This window comes from Podarcis melisellensis (genome assembly GCF_964234715.1).
Source record: "Podarcis melisellensis genome assembly, chromosome: 8".
In the NCBI taxonomy this organism is placed as follows: Eukaryota; Metazoa; Chordata; class Lepidosauria; order Squamata; family Lacertidae; genus Podarcis; species Podarcis melisellensis.
In genome coordinates, this window is record NC_138540.1 from 19,236,974 (window position 1) to 19,260,442 (window position 23,469).

General features: G+C 49.5%; 1 protein-coding gene across 11 annotated transcripts in view; it reads left to right on the top strand.

Annotated features, from left to right (window-relative positions):
• The window catches only part of SAMD11 (sterile alpha motif domain containing 11), a 326,185-nt gene that overhangs the window by 282,450 nt on the left and 20,266 nt on the right, over window positions 1-23,469 (top strand). For all 11 annotated transcript variants that reach the window (XM_081923525.1, XM_081923528.1, XM_081923522.1 and 8 more), the window contains 4 exons: window positions 7,434-7,584; window positions 18,830-18,945; window positions 20,473-20,551; window positions 22,308-23,005. In XM_081923525.1, coding sequence (XP_081779651.1) covers window positions 7,434-7,584; window positions 18,830-18,945; window positions 20,473-20,551; window positions 22,308-23,005 — 1,044 coding nt within the window. The remainder of the gene's footprint in view (window positions 1-7,433; window positions 7,585-18,829; window positions 18,946-20,472; window positions 20,552-22,307; window positions 23,006-23,469) is intronic.

A 23,469-nucleotide genomic window follows, 5' to 3' on the forward strand; every position in this document is an offset into this window, starting at 1 on the left:
TCTGTGGTGGTGTTTTTGAATGTATAATGAGATACCGTGCATGCAGATTTACTCAGACATAAGCCCCGTTGAATCCCAGGTAAGAGGGTATAGGATTGCAACCATGATCTGCTTAAAAAGGTGCTACCTATGAACCAGGCAGCAGGGGTGGGTTTTTTTAAAGACAGTTTTTAATGCAAGTGCTTTTAAAGACAGGTTGCAGTCTCTACCATCAAACAGGCATCCATCATACACCAGGACAGAACGCCTCTTCCAAACTGGGCCAGCTCTTCCATTAGGCGTCTACCTCATGCAGCCAGTTCTAGGAATTCAAGACCAGCACCGAGGTGTTACTGGAGTCCAGAGCTGTGTGTGCACCCTGAATCTCCTAAGTGAGGTTTCTGCTCTCGGGTCCACTGATAGGGGGAGAATAAGGCTACCAATGGCTGCCAGCACTGCTGTTTCACTCAAGTCCAGGGCTTCCCATTGGGGCACCTGGCTGGCCACTGTGAGAACTGGATGCAAATCTAGATGGGCTTTTCCCTCTCCTCCCCATTTTTATCCTCTCAACAACCCTTTTTGCTAGCTAGGTAGGTAGGTAAGTGGGTGGCTGGAGCAAAGTCACCCAGTCTGAGGTTCATGCCTGAGTGGGAATTTGAACACTGGTCTCCCAGGCACTAACCCAACATCCTAACCACTAAACCACACACAGGCTCTCTGCAAGCCAAAGCTGTGAGTGGGCAGGCAACTGCTTGTCCCCCCACTTGCATGCTCAGAAAAGGTGACTCTTACATGATCGCTCACCTCTGGGCTCAGCCAGGGGAGCTGGTGAGAACAGGACTTCTCCAGTATTATTCCCACAAACTCTCCTTGTCTCCTCTCCTTTGCAAACCCATTCTGGCATCCTGGGGATAAAGGCATCAAATGGTGGTGATAAATAAAGCATTGTCTGCTTCCTCCAAAGTTCTTGGTACAAACTGCCGCCAATTAGTGATTGCTAATTACCTGGCTGTGGAAGGATTACTGCTCCTGCTTTAGAAAAGAAGGGAAGGGGAGAGAGGCTTAGCTGCCTCAGCTTCGTGGCCTCGGCTGAACATGGATACAAATGTAGGAACTGTTTGTTTGTTTGTTTTTATTCAATTCCATTTGCGAATCACTTCCCATAAAATACCTCAAAGCTGTTTGCAGTAAAAAGAACAAAACCAAAAATAGCAAAAATCGTTTCCATATGTAAAACCGTTTCCATATGTAAAAACAATTCCATCTATACAAACAATTAAAGAACAATTTTGTATATAAAAACAATTACAAATCCAGTACGTTTACAGATTGGGATAAAGATCTCCTTTTTCAGAGGCTTGTTGAGAAAGGATGATCCTTCAATGTGCACCCAAGTCTGTCTGTCTGTATTCTGGGAGGGATTTCTAAAGTGTCGGTTCTGCCCCTCTGAACACCTGATTCCTACATCATATGGAACGAACCTCCTGATAAGATGATAACTCGTAATGGGTTGGGTATATAAGGAGTGAGAAGCTCTTTCAGCTATCCTAATCCCAAGCTTTATAGGGCTTTGCATACCAGTAAGGTAAAAGGTAAAGGATCCCTGGATGGTTAAATCCACTCAAAGGTAACTATGGGGTTGTGGCGCTCATCTCACTTTCAGGCTAAGGGAGCCGACGTTTGTCCACAGACAGCTTTCCGGATCATATGGCCAGCATGACTAAACCACTTCTGGCACAACAGAACACCATGATGGAAACCAGAGTGCACAGAAATGCCATTTACCTTCCCGCCACAGCGGTACCTGTTTATCTACTTGCACTGGTATGCTTTTGAATGGCAGGAGCTGGGACAGAGCAATGGGAGCTCACTCCGTTGCAGGGATTCGAACCGCCGATCTTCTGATCAGCAAGCCCAAGAGGCTCAGTGGTTTAGACCTCAGTGCCACCTGTGTCCCATGCATGCACACCTTGAACTTAACCTGGGAGCTAATTGGCAGCTAGTACAAATTATCACTGGGTATAAGAAGCTGTGTGTGTGTGTGTGAGCGCGCGCGTGCGCATGCTATGGTGGGTGCAGAGTATGTGCAAAGCATGACTAAGAGTACTATTTCAGGGGGAGGAACAAAGATTTCAGTGGTTCAGGCAAGATTTCATATCAAGATTAGTGAACCTGCTCTTGGAGAGACCCTCTTTTGTGGAAACCCGCATGTCTAGAGGCACACGACCTTTGGATGGTATTGCTTTCCTGCCCAACTTTGGGCGCTTCATGGTGGCCTCTTGTCTGGGGACGCTGCACTATATGGATCTGTGCTCTGATCAAGACAGACTGCTCTTTTAAGTCTTAGGTTTTAATCTTAGGTTCTTTGGCTGAAGATTTTTCAATGAAAAACAGCAGTTGGAATTGTGTAGGATAGCCTTAATCAGTCCAGACGTGGTTGGACTCCAACTCCCATCAGCACCTGCCTGCATCATAGGTGATTGGATGTGGCTAGACTGCAACTCCTGAGGGCTGGAGGAGGGTCTGAAAAACAGTGGAGGCAGGACATGACAACCCGCCCCCCTCCCTCTCTCTCATCATCTCCAGGTGTGACCATTTTCTTTCCACTTTTACGGACAGGGAAATCAAGACTGGGTGCAAACACATGGCTTGTCTAAAGCCACTAATTTGTTGGGTGCAATTTTATTTATTTTTTAAAGAAAGAAGTCCATAGTCCTGCTTATATATTCTTTGATGTTTTGGGCCAGGGGGTGGGGAATATCTTCTTTCCCTGCCTTGAGATACTGAGGCTCAAACCAGGACCCCTTGAATGCAGAGCTCATGCTCCTACTGCTGAGCTGGTCTGTGCGCATGCCATACATTTAAAGCATGTGGATTTCCCCCAGAGAATCCTGGGAACTGTAGTTTGTTAAGGGCACTGAGTGTGGTAGCTCCGTGAGGCACAAATGATAGCTCCCAGAGTTCTTTTGTCCCTGTTAAAAATCTACCTGCAAAGCTCAGGCTTCCCACACACATGCATATTTTATCAGGTTTATGTCTATGATTCACCCCAATCCTTTCCCCTCCCCTCTCTCTCTCTCACACACACACTGTCTTCATGCCTGGAATTCCCTGCATATTCAGAGAGACTGAGCCGCAAGAGCCACCCAAGGCAGATGCCTCTTCCAGTCCCGCTAGCAGATGCCAAACCACCACCTCCCTTTCCTGTCTCTCTCTCCTCTCCTCTTTCTCCCTTTCCCCGCCCAAAGAGCCTTGCAGCTCGGAAGCCGAGCTCCAGGGATGGTGCAGACGGACGTTGGTCAAGGCAGACTTAGCGTGGCAAGAGCGATATATAGACGGCCAGGGCCGCTGAGATATAAATAAATCCCAGCCAGGCTGAGCTACTAGAGCAAGCAAAGGCAAGCTGTTGCATTGGGGCGGCGGGGGGCGAGGAGTGAAGAGAGAGAAACCCCAGCAGATGGGTGAGTTATTACCAGCCGCTTCGGCTGCATCCTCTGCTCAGAGGGCGCGCAGGAGGGGAGAGAGCAGCCGAGAAGGACTTGAAAGGAAGTCTTGGTGGCTGAGGTGGTGTCCGGCTGTAGGAAAGTGGTTGAGCCAGCAGCGCAAGTCTGCAAGACAAGCAAGGAGGTAGGTGCCGGCCAGTCGAGGCAAGCAGACAGAAAGGTTCAGAGCTTGGTTGTCTGTGGCCTGGGCAAAGGCCCAAGTCTGACCCTGGAAGCTTTAATAACCCTGCCAGGCTGGAGCAAGGGAGGGAGAACCAATAGGCTGCTTCCTGCATAGGTGGAGTTGCCTTGGAGACGGTTGCCTTTTAGCTCCACAAACACTTGAACCTAATGGTGGTTGGTGCCCCATTTCCTCTAATGGACCAGCCTCCACTGAGCCAAACCTCCATCACTTGAGACCTGGGGGATCCTGGCATTGAGGCAGCATGGGTAAGAAATGACCGTGCTTGGCATTTATGCACGGCCTCAAGTGTGTTCAGGCTTGTTTCACATACCACTGTCTTGGGAATCTTTGTAGCACAGGGAGGACGGTGGTGGTATCAACCCACCCCTGTCCCCCAATTGCAGAGGCCAAAAGAAAAGTGGAGTGGGGAAACCTGTTGCCCTAGAGATGTTGTTGGACTCCCCAGCGCTTATCAGCCCCAGCCGGCATGAGCAGTGGTCAGGGATGATGGGAGCTGAGAGTCCCGACAATATATGGAGAGCTACAGGTTCCTGGGAGCTGGGGAAACAGAAAGGAGGCTGCCTGCCGTGTCTCTGCATGAGTGGCTGCTCTGGAGTTTAAGCCATAGCCCTTCTCCATTGGTATTCAGTGACCTCCTGTCTCTTGAATGTGAACGTTCAATTTATCCCTCATTGCCAATGGCTGTGAACTGGGCTAGTTTCCCCTTTTAAAGCCATCCTGGATGGCGACCATTGCTGCACCTTGTGGCAGAGTGTTCCATAAGTTAACTGTGACTCTGTTGACTTCCTGAGTTAGCGCTTGGTCTCCCTTAGCCGCGATGCCAAACTTAAGGCTTACTGCTTTTTAAAAGATTACAGTTTTAAAAAATAAGTGGATGTGTCCCAGAAGGCGACTCCACTTGGGTCTGGGTGCTTGAGTGCCCATCCAGGTGTAAAGGGAAAAACCCCAGGGGGGGGGGAAGCAGGTGTCCTGTCCCTCCAGGTTGGACATTTCCTACCATGCTCACTTGATGCAAGAAGCCAACTGGGTGGACCTCACAGCATGAGCATCAGTCTCTCAACGATGGCTCTCAACTTTATGGTCTAGCAGGAAAACCCCTGATGGAACGCACGTTTGGGTTGTAGGACCTGTGTTGTCAAAACAACTGTTCTACCTCCAGCCCATCTTCCCAGTGTAGAACGAGGATCGCCGTCTTCCTGCAAAGCTCAGCAGAAGCTTTTTCTTTGGGAGCTTACTCCAGACAGGGGTTGCATCCCATGTTAGTAGACCCTCAAAGTAGACGTCATAATTTCTGAATACCAGTTGCTGGAAACCACAGGATGGGAGAGGGCTCTTGCATTCAGGTCTTGCTTGAGAGTTTCCCACGGGCATCTGGTTGGCCACTGTGAGTACAGGAGGCTGGACTAGATGGGCCATTGGCCTGATCCTGCAGGGCTCTTCTTACATTCTTAGACCTGTTGGAAGTAATGTACACAAGTAATTTAGGGCCGTTATTTTCAGTAGGCTTACTCTCCATAAAAGGGAGTTGCCTGCAACCTGGAGCAGGGTTGTCACAGTTGTGTTTTGCAACATATCATTAATGCGATAATAGTAAATTAGTGATGGATTTATACTGCATGTTGCTCTGATTAATTAGGCTTTCCCCCAATGTGGATGCATTATTCCCATCTGGGTGGGTGTTCTCACTCCATGGCGCAACAAAAGCAGGACATGAAATCAAACAGGAGCATTTGAGCCCTGAAAAGGATTTCTGCAAGACGTTACGGGACATGCCCTGATTGGAACAAAGTAGTGTGTCTTCCCCAAAACATCTGTAGATGCAAAGCATAAAAAGCAGGGGCATGTAAATGCCCCAATGACATAGTGAGAGCAAAGCATCATGAATGCCCAATAACAAAAAATTATTATTGAACAACTGATTGATTCTTTAACGAGTCTGTGGTTGTATAAGAAAACACTGATGGATTAGTTAGTTGATGCCTTCTTTCCACCTATCCAGCTTCCATGCACCACTAACTGGGGGCCAGGAGCTCTGCAGTGTCCAAACTTCTTGCTCTGAGCAGCTTAGCAATGGTTGGATGGCCTTTTGGGGGGGGGGGGAGTGCAGACAGGACCCTCTCCAGAGCAACAAAGTGACTTGTTCTTTTCTCTGCCAAGCACAGACACCCTCATCCTGGGTTTAGTTGAGTTGCACAGTTTGCTCTCAGGTTTTAAAGGCCCCTGTTTAGGCAGGGAACTTTTGAGTGCTCCTATTTCAGCCAGTAGACAACAGCTGGATTGCTCTGGCTGGAGATTCCCCCACCCCTGCTTCTCTCCCTGCACCTGAGTGTTGACGGGAAGGATTCTCTTCACTGTTGTCCACTAATTCTCTCTTAAGAGCTAATCCCCTTTAACGCTCTGAAGGAGCCTGATTCCCATTAGGGCTCTTGAAAGAGAGCACTGGAGACGCAGAGTTTCTTGTGGGGGAGGGGAGGGGGGGACGCAGCAACCAGGGAGACAGAAGGGTGTAGAATGGAGAACTGGCCAAGAAGGAGCCATGGGGAACTGGGGAGAGGATGGTACAAGAATTTCTTCAAGGGTCCCCTATCTTTGCAAGGTTGGAAATGGAAGTGAGAGGGTCAGAGGATTTAATTTTTTTTGCATAAAGCAGGATAGATTGGGAGTAGCATGGCCGGTGGTGTGGGTGGCTGGGCTGTGGGGCATCTTCCAGCTGCCTTGCAGCACTCCATGACGGATGCTTTTCATGATATGTGATGGAAGGTGGAGGCTTTAGGGGTACTGACTCCCTTCCCCGGGGCTGGGGGTGATGACTGTGTTCTTTTCTATTTTCTTCCTTTTTTCTTCAGCCTCCATCACCTTCTGTTTAATCTCTCAGCAGCTGCAGATGTTAGAGATTTGCAGGGCTTCCCCCCGCCCTCCCCTGTCGTGCCAGGAAGGAAGAGGGGAGAAAAAGAACAAAATTTGAGAGGCAGTCCAAGCACATGAGGCGCTTTTGGGTGGGGTGGGAGGTTGTTTTCCATGAATGCAGCAACAGCTTGTTTGGTGGCAATGTGAATGTTGCGGGGGGGACGGGGACCCAACAACAGTTGTCAAATGTGGGGCAGGGTGGGTGGGAGGAGAGCCAGTTGCAATAGGTGCTGGGGCTCAAAGCCGGCCTGGCAGCTGCTCCCTATCTACTTTGCAGGCGCTTGTCCCTGCTTCCAGATTTGAAGGCAGCCTAATTGTGTGGCAGAGAGTCATAAAACTCAGCGTTGGAACATCTGCTTTGCATGCAGAAGGGCACCAGGTTCAGTCCTTGGCATCTCAGTGCAACAGGCCAAAGCACGTGGAACTTCTTCCTGACTGAGATTAGGCAGGCACTCTCCTGGCTCAACCACAGGCGCATTAGAAAGATTTCCTTACTCCAGCAGGCGTTTTAAGGTCCGTGTTTGGTCGAAGGAGCTATTTCCCTCCGTATGGTTTATTTTTATGTACACCATTTAGACTTGCAAATGATCAAGCAGATATATAACTGCCATATAATAGATATCCAGACTGGACCCATCCAAAACCCCAGAGAGCTGCTGCCAATCAGTGCAGACAAAACTAAGCTAGATGTACCAATGGTGAAAGGCAGCCTCCCATGCAAACATAATGTACTTTGCCTATGTTCAGAGACTCTTCATCACATGCCAGGAAGCAGTGAAGCCAGTTCACATCCAGGCAGGGTTGGGGCCCCTATCTAGCACACCAGCTTACTTAGGGTTTTCTCCTCCCTCCCTCCACAGATCTCCTCCGGGCACGGCAAGAAGTGGCAGCCGCCGCTGCAGTGCGCAACCCCAGCACCATGGAAGCACATCTCCCTTCTGCCAGCAACTCATCCAGCCAGCGGAGGAAGCAGGGGCTCCCTCAGCACCGGGATTCACACTTCACCGAGAGGTAGATTGCAACCTGTATGGGACCTGTGTCTCTTCCCCACCCATCTACCCACTTCCTTTTCTGGCTCGTGCCCACCCAGTTGAAATTTGTTTTGGCATGCTGGCAGGTGGGGGTTCCTTGAACTACTTGAGGGTGTAAGTAGCACATGCAGGGTGTGGATCACTGGTAGATCAGAATCAAAATCGAGGGCTGGTGTGAATTTTGACAGCAGACTAGGACCCAGTTTGCTCATTTGTTTGTTCGTTTTAAGCATGTTTACCCCACTCTCTGGTTGACCAAAGAAAAAAAAGGTTCCTAGGCAGTGGCCCACAGTGATCAGGAGTAATTTGGCACAACACAAAGTGGGGGGAGCAACCAAGCTGATCTCTCCCTAGCAAATGCTTCTTGCTCTAGGAAAGTGCTGGAAGTTAGAGGTACAGCCATGAGGGCAGAGGCCCTTTGAGGGTCACCGGATGCTTCCTTGCCGTGGAATTTCTCTGGGTTTTCAGTCTAACTTGGCCTAAGCATGGTTTGAATCCTGAAGCCGAAGGATAAGAAGACCATAGCTTCACACCTGTTTTGCATGCAGGAGGCCGTAGGTTCAGTCACTGGCATCTCCAGATAGTGCTGGGAAAGGCCAAGGCTCAGTATTGCCAGCACTGACTGGCAGTGGCTTTCCAGGGACATTTGCAGCCTTACTTGGAGATTACACTGCAGGTTGAACCCTGGGGCCTTCTGCATACACACAGCAGGTGCTCTGGGTACATCTGAGCAGGCAAAGTTTTTTGGATGGCTGCTTCTTCCAGTGTGCCCCGGGGTGTGCCTGGTGTAGCTTGACTGAAAATGAGCAGGCCGCTGAGGGAGGGGGAGGGGGAGAGAGCGCAGGGTGGTGGTGGGGAGATGTACTTTGCTTGACCTGTCCCATAACCACCCCCAAAGCAGGCAAAACATGCTGGAGACAGATCTGTCAGGAATGTGGATGTAGGGGCTGGTTTCAGCTCTGCATGTCAGCAAGGAAACCTCACCAGCTCTGTGTGCGCTGGAAATCAGCCAGATGACTGGCTGAAAGATCACTTTGGTGGAGCCGGAGGACGGGGGAGGCAGAATGCAAGATGCATCTGAAATGGGCCCTCTTGTCCATCACAGGTGGGCCATTTCAGTTCCGGTTGTTTGCTTTGCTTCCAGCATCCGGACGGCATTTTGTTTTCGTGTGTGCATATTCCCCCCTCCCTCCAAACCCAAGAGCTGAACTGCATTTAGGAAGATAGGGAACTGCGTCTCAGTAGCATCAACACTGACTGGCAGTGGTTCTCCAGGGTTGCAGCAAAGTAACGTTCCCAGACCTGCCTAGAGAGACCAGGATTTATACCTGGGACCTTCTTTGTGCAAAGCTGATGCTCTGCCACTGATCTACGGCCCTTAAGACATAGGAAAATAGAGAGCTGCCTTATGTTGAGTCAGCTAAGTAATGCCAACACTGACTGGCAGCAGATGTCTCAGGTTTCAGGCAAGGGTCTCTCCGAGTCCTACCTGGAGGTGCTGGGGTTTCAACCTGAGAATTTTCTGTATGCAAAGCAGATGCTCTGCCTATTTGTCCTCCCTTATGACAAAGGAGCATAGGAGAAGGACACAATCAGAGCATCGGTCCATCTACCCCAGTATTCTTGATTCTGGAGGCGGCAGATGTGTTTCCAAACCAGCTTTTCATCCAGGTGTTGACCAGCCCCAGGCCTGCTTACCTTCTTCAGCAGGGGTAGGCAACCAAGTGGCCCATGGGGGTTGTTTAACCGGCCCACAAGCTGCCCCCGAACCGAGCTGCCTGCTCGGCAAGTCGCCACCTGCTGCACTAAACAGCATGGCACGGGGATTCACTTTTGCAGTGCCGGAAATCACATCTGTGCAGACGCCAATGGAGGAAATCGCAGGGGCGCGCAGTGATCCGTCTCATGGAGGGATCTCTGCTGGGGTGAACCGCCCAGGCGAGGTAAACCTTACCGACCCCTGTTCTTCAGCAAGCCTGCTACCTTTGGCTGTTTAGGGAAGTTTTTAATGTTTGAAGTTTTATTCTGTATTTAATGTTCTGTTGAAAGCCGCCCAGAGTGGCTGGGGAGACCTAGCCAGATGGGCATGGTAGAAATAACAACAACAACAACAACAACAACAACAACAACAACAACAACAACAACAACAACTGTTGCTGCTGCTGCTGCTGCTGCTGCTGCTACAGCCTTCAAACCAGACACTGGTGTTGTTTTAATGATAATAATAAATAATGAACTTTTATTTATATCCCGCCCTCCCCAGCCAAAGTCGGGCTCAGGGCGGCTAACATCAGATACCATTATTCCCTCCTTTCAGAAGTGTTCTGTGTGGCCAAATAGCTTGCTTCAAGGCTTTGATTTGGGGGCAGTGGGGAGGCCCATTGGAGACATAGTATATATGCCCTAGCTATAAAACACTTTGCCCTGCCCCCTCCCCAATCATGGGAACTGTAGTTTGCTAACACGGCTGAGAACGGTAGCTCTGTGAGAAGCAAACTACAGTTCCCACGGTTCTTTTTGGGGGGGATGTGCTTTAACTTTATGGTGTGTACGCAGCCACTGAATTGAGATGTTTAAAGGGTTAATTTTTCCTCCTCCTCCCGCCCCGCCTTTTGGCAGGGTCCTTTATTTTTTTTTTTAGTCAACAAGGTCAATCAAAGCTCCTTTTGTGTATGCCTGGACTCCCCCAAAGGGCGTGGGTGTTTGAAACTGCAGGTAGGCAGAGAATTGGGGGGGGGGAATAGCGGTGGTTGGATGACTGGGAGGGGGGGGAGACAGAGTAGGGAGATCGGGAGGGGCAAGACCCGTCCCCCAAGACTCTGGCTTGGAACAAAACTGCAGGTAGATTTATGGTCTCTGCCTTTCCCGGGAGTCAGGCAATAATGCATGTCGTGATGGGGGGGGCACAGAAAGTGGGGGGTGGAATGGAAGCGTCTTGGCATGGTGCTAAAATTCCATTTCAGCTTCCTGTCGAGAACCCGCAGGGATTAGGTCAGTTCACGGATGCAGCAGCGGCAAGAATAATTAGCCACTGAAGAATTCAGCCATTAGCTGGAGGCAGAGAGGGAGGAGGGAGGGAAGAAGAGGCCTGGCAGTGACTCGGGCTTCTTTTACGAAGGTGGCACTGCGGAAAAGAGGGGGTAACCAGAATACTCCCCCCCATGCTAGGGCTGGAGAAGGGGGGGGCAGGGAGTAAGGCAGTCAAGCACAGGTACAAAGAGCTGCCTTCACTCTGAGGAACTCAAGTTAGTCACATTTATTTTAGTGGGTCTGTTCAGAGTAGGACTTAGTTGGATGCAACTACAGCTGGGTATTGAATACTCCTAATAACCACAGGAAGCTGCCCTTCACTCCTCTAGAAGTGCACCATTCATTCAGCCAGCCCAGCTTACGGCACCTGCAGCTACCAGGCCCCTTTAGTCTGCAGCTCTCTCTTCTCATCAAAGACCATCCTTTCACAGCTCTTGTCAACCTGGAATCTGAATATAGCGACAGAGACTGAACTGGGTGCTGGCTTTCTAAACAAATGCAAAATAAATGCGGAAGGGCTATGGAGCCATCTGTAGTACAGTGGTACCTCGGGTTACATAATCTTCAGGTTACATATGCTTCAGGTTACAGACTCCAGTAACCCAGAAATAGTACCTTGGGTTAAGAACTTTGCTTCAGGATGAGAACAGAAATCATGCTCTGGCGGAGCGGTAGCAGCAGGAGGCCCCATTAGCTAAAGTGGTGCTTCAGGTTAAGAACAGTTTCAGGTTAAGAATGGATATCTGGAACGAATTAAGTACTTAACCCGAGGTACCACTGTATATGCAAACAGCTCCCAGGTTCGGCTCCCAGCATGTTCAGGTAGGGCTAGGAACGTCCCCTGCCTGACACCCCAGAAAGCTTCTGCCATCCAGTGCAGACAGTATTGAGCTGGATGGTCCAGTGGTCTGACTCTGCATAAGGCGGTTTCTGGTTCGGCCCTGTTGGAAGTGCCCCATCCTATCCCAGTAAAGTGGGGAGCACAGTCTCAGCCCCATCGCACCCATCCTTGTTACAACAATTCAGAATAAAAATCAGTTAAAACAAATAACAGTCACAGGAGTAGGGTGGGTCCTGAAAACAGGCACCACAGGTGTGAGAGGCCAGGGTAAAGAGGTGCATGTACACACATTGGAAACAATTTAATGAAGGTGCAAGAAGGTGTCAAACGCACCTCTCTGCAGAGGGGATTCCACAGCTTAGGGCTACCACAGAGAACATCCTCTCCCAACCCACTACAACCTCTGAACTTCTGAGGTCAGTGGAACCACCAAGAGAGCCTTCTCTCTTGGCCCCCAAAAGGCCTGTGCGATCTTTCAAATATTTGGGGCCTCAGTCGAAAAGACTTCAGACGCTAGCATGTTCCCAGAAACAAACTGGCAGCCAATTTTTGAGAAGCAGGGTGCAGCCTTGCAATGGCTCTTTACCCTGCCTGCCTGCCTGCCTGCCTGTTTGCAAGCACAACCTAGAATTTAGTCCTCTTCAACTGCCCTCTTTCCCTCTTTGTTAAAAGGTAGCTCTTAAGCCTGTGGGGAGCTTGTGATTGGAGAAGAGGAGAGGGGGTTAAAAAATGCAATACACCGGGTTTTTAACGGTATAATGTGTAACCCCGTAATGACTTAAAGTATTGATTATTTGAAGGCCATTAGCGCTTATTGTTAAAGAAAAGTCAATACTTTTAAAGCCTCGTGAACCATTTGTCTCCTCTTAAAGGACATATCAAATTTAGCAACATGCAGTTAAAATCGCCTAATACCTTTGCACGCCAGCCGCTGACTAGGGTGTGTGTGTGTGTGTGTGTGTGTGTGTGTGTGTACGTACACACAGAATCATTACAAATGCTGATTTGTTTTCTTAATACTAGTATGTCACATGTCATTGGGTGTGTACCCAGAATCCTACCCATTTGCCCTGTATTGATGGATGAATGCCCCCTTGGTTCTGTGATCATACAAATTACTACACCAGTGGTGGACCTGTCACACTAAAACTCTCCACCACATCCTAAAGGTAGTGCTGTAGTGCTATAGTCTGACTTTGACACACACACATACACGCACACACAGATAATTGTGTCTGCTAAAATGAGGAAGAGAATCTGAAATTCTGCCTAAGAAGCTGCATTCTGTGCCCCTGTATATATAATGCAAACGGAAGAGATTTGCATAATTGCTCTCTACATGTTTTATTTTGCAGGTCTTGGTACTTTTCCATAAGTCATTCATTTTAGGGCAATTATAGGATTAATAGAATATTGCGGGTGGCGCTGTGGGTAAAACCTCAGTGCCTAGGACTTGCTGATCGTAAGGTTGGCGGTTCGAATCCCCGCGGTGGGGTGAGCTCCCGTCGTTCGGTCCCAGCTCCTGCCCACCTAGCAGTTTGAAAGCACTCTTAAGCGCAAGTAGATAAATAGGTACCGCTTTATAGCAGGAAGGTAAACGGCGTTTCCGTGTGCGGCGCTGGTGCTGGCTCGCCAGCTGCAGCTTCGTCACGCTGGCCACGTGACCCGGAAGTGTCTTCGGACGGCGCCGGCTCCCGGCCTCTTGAGCGAGATGAGCGCGCAACCCTAGAGTCTGTCACGACTGGCCCATACGGGCAGGGGTACCTTTACCTTTACTATAGGATTAAGGAGAAAAGGTCTGCCTCCCGTCACCTGGGAAAGCCTTATGCAGCCACCCCTTTCCCCTTGACTTCTGGAGTTTTGGGCCATACACTTTTCAAGACTTATTTTTTCAGCCATAAGGACTAGAAACGTACGTGTCCCCCCACCCCGACCCCCGTTTAATGACAGGTGATATTCTCAAGAAAGCTACTTTGTGCCAGCTACTTTCCTAGACTCGCAACATCCCATTCACAGCCCTCTGTTCTCTTGCTGAATTTGTTCAGTCTGTGTCCTTTTAATTCTTCCAGAACCTGTGCAGCAGGGAGGGAAAGGAGGGGAAACCCACAACAGCAACAAACCACAGCATAACTTTCTCCAGCCCCATGGCAACAACTCCCCTCCCTCTTATCTTGCTGGCAATCACACCAAGCCCCAGAGTCACAGCCAATCAATGTGCCCTCAAAGAGACAGAAAAACAGGCTCTGCTGTAAATAGAGTCTGGAGCCAGAAAGTTCACACAGGAGAAGAGTCAAGATTCTGCCTTGCACAGAAGAGGGGAGTGAAGAATAATCCTAGCCAGAGCACCAGTATCACTCTGACCCACTTCCTTTGGAATTACATTAAGTGTAGTCAAGCTGACCTTTGGTTTTATATCGGGGCGTGGGGATGTGTCCATTATTTATTTAGTATTTATTTATAAGGTTTCTTACTTGCCCCCTCACCGCAAAATCCCAGGGCAGGTTACAACAATAGAATCTGCAACTATGAGAACAGATTAAATCATTGAAGTTCAGAAGAGATGTACAACAGTTCCACATGGAACAGAACAGTATAAATTGAGCAAAAGAAGCGGGTCTGACAAAACTAAAACACCGTAACTGCCGAAGGGCAGGATAGAGGTGTGTATTGTGTACAATTCCGGAGCTGGCATTCCCTGCACTTCTGCAGGTGGCGGAATCACAAATAAGCCCCCCTCTCCCGTCGTTTATGACACCCAAGGGGGTCACTAAGAAAGGGGACAGCCTGCCAGGTATTAGGGCATTACATGCATGAGTTCTAAATTGAACCCCAGCCAGTAACCTGGTTGTTGTGTTTTGGACCAGTTGGAAGTTTCTGAGTTGTCTTCAAGGGCAGCCCCATGTAGAGCACATTGCAGTAGTCTAGAGGTTGCCATGACCAAGTTATCTCTATCTAGAAGGGGGCATAGCTGGTTACTATCATCGCTACAGCCAGTTCTAGTGACCTTCAATTTTTCCATTTCCCCAGTTTCTAAGGGAGTTGTTGTTTCAGCAGTGAAGCTGCTCAGAGTGAAAACCTAGATGGAAGTGGCGGCACCACCCCAAATAGGGCTTGGAAATATTTCTGTCTGAAACAGGAGGGCCACTGCCACTCAGTGTTGACAGTGCACGCATGACTCAGAACGTCCCTCGCCTTAAACCCTGGATAGCTGCTGCAAGTCAGTGCAAACAGTCCTGGGCTAGGTGGACCAACTGAACTGACTCTGTATAAGGCAGATTCTCATGTCTTAAGGGGAGAGCTCAGGGGTAGGGCACCTGCTTTGCATGCAGAAGGTTCCTGGCATCTCTGATGGCTGGAACCCTGGAGACCCACTTCCTGCCAGTGTAGTCAATACTGAGCTAGGCGGAACCAGTGGAGCCTGACTCTGTCTAAGGCAGCTCCCTGCGTTCCTCTGATACGGGAGGCAAGGTGTTTCATTGGCAAACGGTAGGGTGGGAGGAGTCCAATGGAACCAGAAGACTGGCCTAACAGAAGTGGAGTCTTGTTCCTGGCAGAAGGTGCACACAGATGGGGATGGGAAAGGGGGAGATGGAGTCGGGGTGAGCAGCAAGCCCCCGCCGGATGTGCTTATCTCTGCGAGACACACGTGCGCACACACTTGCTGCCAGTGTTTACGGGAGGGCAGCGATGGGTGGGGTGGGCGAGGATGTGCCTGCTTGGCCACAAAACGGTTAAGCGCCACTTGATTTCCCAAATTGCTTCTTATAAAACAAGCGGCACGTCTGCCAGGCTCTCGTCTCCCCATGATTACAGCTAATTACGATTGAGCGGACGCGCCTCCCGGCCCCCGCCAGGCCGCTTTAATTGTCCGTTATTCATCCGCTCGGCTGTCCGAAGTGGCAGCGCACTTGGCAGCCCGGCGACCGAGGGCCCCGGCTAATTGTGAGGCCTCGGGGATTAGGGCAGGTGATTACACACTTCATGGTGTAATTACATAAGCATCGCTTGGCTGCTGCCCCGGCGCTGAGCCCCGAAGGTCATGCGCCGCGTTACCTGAGATTAATTGGCGCTGCCACTGAAGTGCGAGGCGCTGGCGGAGCCGTTATACGATTAGCATTAACATTTCAACAGCGACGGATCGATCCGTGGCTCTCTTCCAGACACCGGGAGCTGTGCAATTAGTTTAGAGGAGAGCTCAGGAGGGAGGGAAGGAGAGAAAAGCTGAAAGCTAGGCGTTGGGGGGGTGGCAAGCAAGAAGGGGGGACGGGGAGGGATGGACAGAAGGGGAGCAGGGGGGAGCGAGCGGGACGAGACAGACTGGAAGCCGGGGGAGAGGGACAGATGGGGAGACAACAAGGGGATGGAGACCTGGGTCTCGGAAGGGGAGAATTTTAATCCACTCAGTTATATCTCTCTTTGTGTGTGTCTACACGCACGTAGTATTTGTGCAGTCTCATTAGAAGGAAAAATTCTCCCCTTCTGTTTTTATCTTACTTGGTCTCTGAATGTGTGTTGACTGGTGTGTGTGTTTATAAATGGTCTTGTGAGATGAGATTTTACTCAGTCTAGTAGTCCACCCTTGTTTAGTATGGATAGGGGGTTAGTTTTCCTCCTGACTGACGGTGGGTGAGTCTGTCCATCTTGCTTCTTTTCGGTTTCCCCATCCCCCCCAACCCACAACTTACATTCATTTTAACCCATTTCTTCTTTACTTTGCAATTTGTTTATTTGAAAAAAGAACTTCTTGTTGATTCCGTTTTTGAATCTGTTGTTGCTGTTGGAAAACAGAACAGTAAAATTTGGCGACGTGCATATTTTGAAGAATAGGCAGGTTTCAGCTTAGGAACTGCTTGGCGTGAGGAACCTCAGGCTCAGGGGCCAAATTTGGCACTCAAGAATCTTCCCCAGGCAACTCCCCACACCGGTCCTGCTGCACACCCTTCTCAGGGACTTTTACATGGTTGGGTTTTTCATTGAACTGCAGTACAGTAATGTCTCTTGATTTCCTGGTTGGAACATGGAGAGATGTGTCTGTGTTTGTTTCTGCAAACTTCTGACTTTTGTATGGCTGTGCAAACACAAGAATTACACCTGTTGCTCTGGCCCCACCCACCTCTGACATGTGGCCCCTGGGTTTCCTACAAGAGAGTGTACAGCACTGCAGCTTTAATCACTAGAATCCTCTCCCCCCCCCCCAAAGTACATTATTTGGTGTTGAGAAACATCCATAAGCTACTAATGATTGAAGAGAGAGCCTGTGCTACTTTTGTGTAATGAGCCGGTGCTGGTTTGGAGGGGGGGACAAGCAGGGTACGGCTCTGGACCCATGCTCATCTCCCGGGGGAAGGAAACACATTTCATGCTTGCTGGCTCCTTGTCATCTTTCAAGCAAATTTTGCCCTTTTAAAAATAAATGGCTGTTCCCAGTTGAGAAAAACCCAACATTCCGAAATCGCTGTGGCTTCCCGGACTTATTAGCTAAAAGATTGTTAGCCATAGATGTTTTGTCCAGCGGGGAGTTTAGCTGGTTACACTGGCTTTAGCCATGGGAATGTAACTGGAACCTTCCATCCTGTTCTCACAGTGGCCAACCAGGTGCCCCTTCGCGAAAACCCTCAAACAGGACCTGAGCTCAAGAGCAGCTCTTGTGATTCACGGCAACTGGTATTCGGGGTAGATTACCTCCAGCTGTGGAGGCGGGACATAGCCATTGCAGCTAGTCAAATAGCTCCCTTGAGTGTGCTCTGAGAGCCCATGCATGCAAGGAAGCCAAGGGGAGCTGCCTGATCTTTTTTGCCGGGGTGGGAATCCTGTGGCCCTCCAGATGCTGTTGAACGCCAACTCCCATCAGCTCCAGCCAACATGGCCAGGGATGATGGGAGCAGTCGGCTCCCCATCCTTGCTTTATGCTGTCTGGATGGGAGACTGTGAACTGTTCCAGCAAACACCTGAGAATACAATACATAGAACTAATGTATGGCAGTTGAGGGGGTTGTTTGGGCCATTGGGAGAAGAGTGCTGAGCTCCCTGAGTATTTGGACCAGTAAGAGAATGTCTCCTAGTCAAGACTGGTCCAAACAACATACCAAAGGAACTTAATTCACCTTACAGGTGTTGTACAGCAGGTACAGTAGGATCCCTGGCCCATGTTCAGCTCTCGGCCCACCAGGGGGTCCAGTTTGGCCTGTGAGGTAATTCCCTCCCCCTTACCATACCTGCCAGTCAATCAGCTGACATCAGCTGGAGGGCAGGGTTCATTCCTGCTGGGTGCTGCTCCACCACTGTGTTCATCGCAGAGAACATGCAGGCAAAGCAGACCTTCTCCCCATCTCCTAACCTATCAGTCAAATGACATCATACTGGCATTAGATGATTGGCAGGTGGGTGTCCCCGCCCACCTGTCTAAGTTAGAGGAGCAGAATGATAAGATGTAGGCCACTGGGCCAAAAGAGGTTCCCCACTCCTGCTTTACAAGAAGGGTGAGAAATTTAAACTCCACTTTGTGTTTTCATATGTTTGTCCCCGCCTCTCCTGGTTAAGCTCACCAGTTCACTGTGGGTTGCATAGCATGCCCCTGTGTTTATGTGCTGAGCCAGGAGCATGTCAGAACTGTATAGCTTCTACAGACTTGGTCAAGGCCACATACACACACACACCCTACATTCAAAGTACAACCATGCCACATTAAACAGCCACGGCTACATCACCCAAAGAATTCTGGGAGTTGTAGTTTGTTAGGGGTGCTGAGAATTGTGAGGAGACCCCTGTTCTTCTCCCAGAGACACAGTTCTCCTAATGATTAAACCATGGGTAGGCAAACTAAGGCCTGGGGGCTGGATCCAGCCCAATTGCCTTCTAAATCTGGCCCGTGGACTATCCGGGAATCAGCATGTTTTTCCATGAGTAGAATGTGTCCTTTTATTTAAAATGCATCTCTGAGTTATTTGCAGGGCCTGCCTGGTATTTTTACATGAGCAGAATGTGTGCTTTTATTTAAAATGCATCTCTGGGTTATTTGTGGGGCATAGGAATTTGTTCATTTCCCCCCCAAAAAATATAGTCTGGCCCCCCACAAGGTCTGAGGGACAGTGGACCAGCCACCTGCTGAAAAAGTTTGTTGTCAACAGTAGTTGAACAGACAGTCCCTCTTCCCAGGGAGCTCTTAAGACTGTGAAGGGAAGAGGGGCCTCCTCATAATTCAGCACCCTTAACAAACTACAGGTCCTCCCAGGATCCTTTGAGAGAAGCCATAGCTGTTTAAAGTGATGGTGTGGATGTGGCCCAACACTCCCCCCTCCCCACACACAAGTAAAGTGCTTAACTTCCCTCTGCTTTGTGTTGTTTTTCCCTTTAGGGAGATGTCCCATCCACCCCCTCTTCTGTCGCCTCAGAACGCTCCTCACATTGCATTAGGCCCGCACTTGAGACCCCCCTTTTTAGGGGTACCTTCGGCCTTGTGTCAGACGCCAGGTGAGTGTTCCTGTCTGTGCTGAGGATTATGCCATGCAGCAAAATGTTCAAGGAGCGAGGGAGGTATGTGGTTTTGGTGTTCTTCCTCTAGCAATGGACAAATCTGTCCATGTCAGTTTTCTCTGGTTTGGTATCCCAACTAAGTTTTAACTCAAGATGGACGTGGTGAAATCATTGGACCTAAGTTGTGGCCACTAATTTCAGTTGGTCTCCTGTTGAGTCGGACTGGCATTGGCTACAGCCTTCCATCTCCTACTTTTTTCAGTTCTAATTTCAGTCTTCCACGTCAGTTTGCAATATTTTTCTCTTTTTTAAAAAAAAAAAAAGTCCTCATGAAAATTTGTCAACATTTTTGTGTGCAACTGTGCTAATTATATACGATTTCTTTGTATGTGCTTTTGTCTAGCACACACGTTTTTGTATCTATATATTTTCGCTAATATATTCATTTTCATTCAAATGTTCCCTTAATATATGTGCCTTTGTGTATATTACTTGTCTGGAGAACTGCATTGCAAAAATTCAGAGAAGTATGGATTTCGAAGCACAGCTGCCTGTGTGTTGTTTTTGGAATTGCAAATTGAGTAGTTTCCAATTTCCCCCTCTGTCATCCTTCATAGTCAGAAGGCATAGTGTAGAGGTGGAGTGCATGCTTTTGAATGCAAACAATCCAAGGTGCTAGCCCCTTGCATCCCCAACAGGATATTAGGGAGCAGGGCTGAGAGAGGCCTAGGAACAGGACTGAATCGTCATAAGGCTGGATTTGAGTGCAGTGGTCCAGGGTTCTGGAGTGGGGGGAGATCAAAGACCTGTTACTATTTCTGCTGCAGGGTCTCTGTCCCTAGCGTCCTAGCATATCCAGTCAGCATGAAAAGGAGAGCTTTTTAGCCACTGAGAAGAAGTCTTCTAATCCTTTGTGCTGATTTGGAGCCAGTCAGAGTGAAAGGAGTTGAGTAAGCCAGTTGAAGATTGACTCCTAGGGTCATTCTGGAGAAGGCATTTCAGAAGAACACCAGGGAATTGTTCAATATGCTCCAAAGTAGGGTTTCCCAGATTTGGGTCTTTATCTGTTTTTGGACTACAATTAACATCATGCCTGACCTCTGGTCCTGCTAGCTAGGGATGATGGGAGTTGTAGTCCAAAAACAAGTGGAGACACAAGTTTGGGAAACTTCTCCGAAGCTAAGTAGGTAGGGACACTGCAAACAAAGGGCTTCAGTTTCAAGGGAAGGGTAAGCAAATTTTATTATGTGAAATGGAACTTTGGGGAAAACGCAATTCAAGTCACTCCGAAAGAAGTTATTGGAACACTCCAAATCATTTGTCCATGTACATGCACAGAAAATAATAGATCTAGCTGAAATGCAGCAGATCAGCATTAGTTGTTGCAATGCATCCCTAATTATTATTCTTGTTTGACTATTGTGAAGGGATGATACACTTCTGAATTTAACACTACATTAGTATTTCTGAACAACCATGCATTTGTGTTAACCTCCAGATCTTTCCCCTCCCTCCCTCCCACAGGTTACGGGTTTCTACAGCCAGCCCAAGCGGAGATGTTTGCACGACAACAAGAGATGCTGAGGAAGCAGAACCTTGCCAGGTTAGAAGCCCACAGTTGATGGAGATGGGCCCCAGCTCAGTGGGAGAGCATCCTCTCTACGTGTAGACAGTCCCAAGTTTAATCCCTGGTATCTCCAGGTTAGGTCAGGAGAGACCCCTGCCTGGAGAGCTGCTACCAGTTGGTGTAGACAGTACTGAGTTAAATGGGCCAGTGGCCTGACTTAGGTGTCGGAAGGGAAGGGTTGAAGTTCAGTGGTAGATCAGTTGTTTTGCATGCAGAAGGGTCCCACGCTCAAGCCCTGGCAGTTCCATGTATGGCTGAAAAGCACCCCCTTCCTGGCACCCAGGAGAGCCGCTGCCGGTCAGTGTAGACAGTAAGTGGACCAAGGATCTGACTCTGTGTAAGGCAGCTGGGGGGGGGGGGAGAAGAAGGAGGCCCACTCCCTTTCTTCTAGCTCAGGGGTAGGCAACCTAAGGCCTGGGGGCCGGAATCAGCCCAATTGCCTTCAACCCATGAATCAGTGTGTTTTTACATGAGTAGAATGTGTCCTTTTATTTAAAATGCATCTGTGGGTTATTTGTGGGGCATAGGAATTTGTTCATTTCCACCCAAAAAAATATATTCCAGCCCACCACATGGTCTGAAGGATGGTGGACCGGCCCACGGCTGAAAAAGGTTGCTGACCCCTATTCTAGCTAGAGCTGTGGGAGGTGGGGGCCTTGGCCATGAATTCATCCCTGATCTCCCATGCATATCCTTTGAGAAGGGGAGATTAGCTGGTACGCTTCATTGAGCCAAAGAGTTGGAGGCCGTGCCAGACACGTTTATCATCGTTCCCTTCCAAGGGCTCTCTCCCGGACAACCTCCCTTCCCCTTAAGGGGGGGAGATGGGAGGCTGGGGAATCTCCCTGGGATGTGGGAGTTTTGGAAAGCATTGCAATTTGCCTGGCAGTGCCTCCCCTCCCTCTTTGTTTTCCCCAGGTTAGACTCCAGCTTCCCCTTTCCAATTGGAAGCAGGGAGAGGGGGAAGCAGAACTACCTGGGTGATGCAAGGATGTCAGGGTGGGAAAATATTGCCGGAAAGGGAGATGGATAAAACTCGCTTCCAAGGGTTGGTAGACCCATTGAAAACAATGGATGTGACTCAGTTGGGCCCATTAATTTCAGTGGGTCTGTTCTGACCCACCCAATACGCATTGCTGAACCACTGCTATTGTTTTTTTGTTCTGTTGTTTGTTGTATACTGCCTTTCATCCGAAGAATGCAGGGTAGACCACAACATAAAAATACAAGTGAGAACACAAAATACATAATAAAACAAAAACAAACCATAACACCCCCCCCCAAACACATTTAAAAAGCCATAGAATGTTAATCAGCCCAAGACCTGGTTTTTGCCTGGCGCCTGAAAATATGCTTCAAAGGGGCCAGGCAAGCCTCCCTGGAGGGAACATTCCACAAATGGGGAGCCACTGCAGAAAAGGCCCCGGTTCTTGTGTTACCAACCGCCGGACCTCTTATGGAGGAGACACATGAAGAAGGGCCTCAGATGATGTAGTGCTTTGAATTTGTGCAAGTATCACACTCCATTTGTATTCAGATGGGTCCCCCCCTTCCCTCAACAACCCTGCAAGGTAGATCACTTTCACACCCCATTTTAATTGTGGGACACTGCAATTTGGAGACAAGAGAGGGTAGTTTATTCACAGCTGCAAGGCAGAGAGGTAGGACTCTGATCCTGAGCCTCTCAGTTCCTCCCAAACCCATCTCACCCATTTGCCTTCAATCCATTTAGGCTTGAGATGTCTGCAGAGATCATCCGCCAGAAGGAGTTGGAGAACCTCCACCGCCAGCGGCTCCTGGCCAGCGACCCGATGAGCTTGCACCCGGGCCTGCCGCCGGACCACCCAGCCCTGCGCAACGTCCACGACATTCCCGAGGGGCACCCACTCCGCGACGAGCTCTCGCGGAGGAACGCCATGTTGGTGCTCCGCCATAATAACACCCCACTCCTGTCGCTCAACCATGGGGTCCCCAGCGCCTCCACCACCCCGCCCAAGGAACAAGGGAGTCGGAGGGGGAGCCGGAAGTCCACACACCACCGGGCCGAGGCGCCTGGCCAGAGTGAATCCAAAGAGCTGTCCGAGAGCCGCCCCCCTGATGGCAACGACGAGGAGATGAAGGACTCTGAGAGCGATGCCGACGTGAGCGAGGAGAAGCTGGACAGCACAAAGGCCGAGAGCAGCAGCCTGGCTGGCGAGCTGAAGGAATGCAAAGAGGCAGCAAAAGCCTGCGATGGTGCCAAGGAACTGGGCGATTTATCTGCCAGCCAGAGCGCCCCCTGCAGCTCCTCCAGCGCTGAGTCGCCCAGCCACCTCCTCGGCCCAGTCATCAACAAAACCGAGGCAAAATACCTCCCACCGGCCTCACTCCCACCTCCGCAGCCGCTGCCATTTGGCTTTCCGTACACCATGAGCCCCTATTTCCACACAGGTAGGTGGTGGAATTGGTACTTTAAGAATGCAAGCAGACGTTGGGAGCGTGCAGAATTTTCAGGTGGAGTGTGCCTTTGTTTGCAGAGTTTGGTTCACAGCCGTACCATGTGCTGAAAGCATTTGTGCTCCTTTAAAAATCATGACTCCCCTTACAGAATCCTGGGAACTGTAGTCTGATAAAGGTGCTGAGCTTCACTGACTTCCCAATTCCCAACACCATTAATAAACTACAGTTCCCAGAATTGTCCGTAGTTGCTAAAAGTGGCACAAAAATGCTTTAAATATATTGTGTGGATATATTGTGTGGCCTTGGATTCCGGATTTGGAGGGGCGCTGTGAAGAACCCCTTCTCTCTCCCTTCTTTTAACATGACAACACCCACCAGCCCAGTATTTCCACTTTCTTAAAGAGTCTCTGACTACACATAAGCTGTGGTTCTGCTCTGGCCAAGAAAGGTGATCT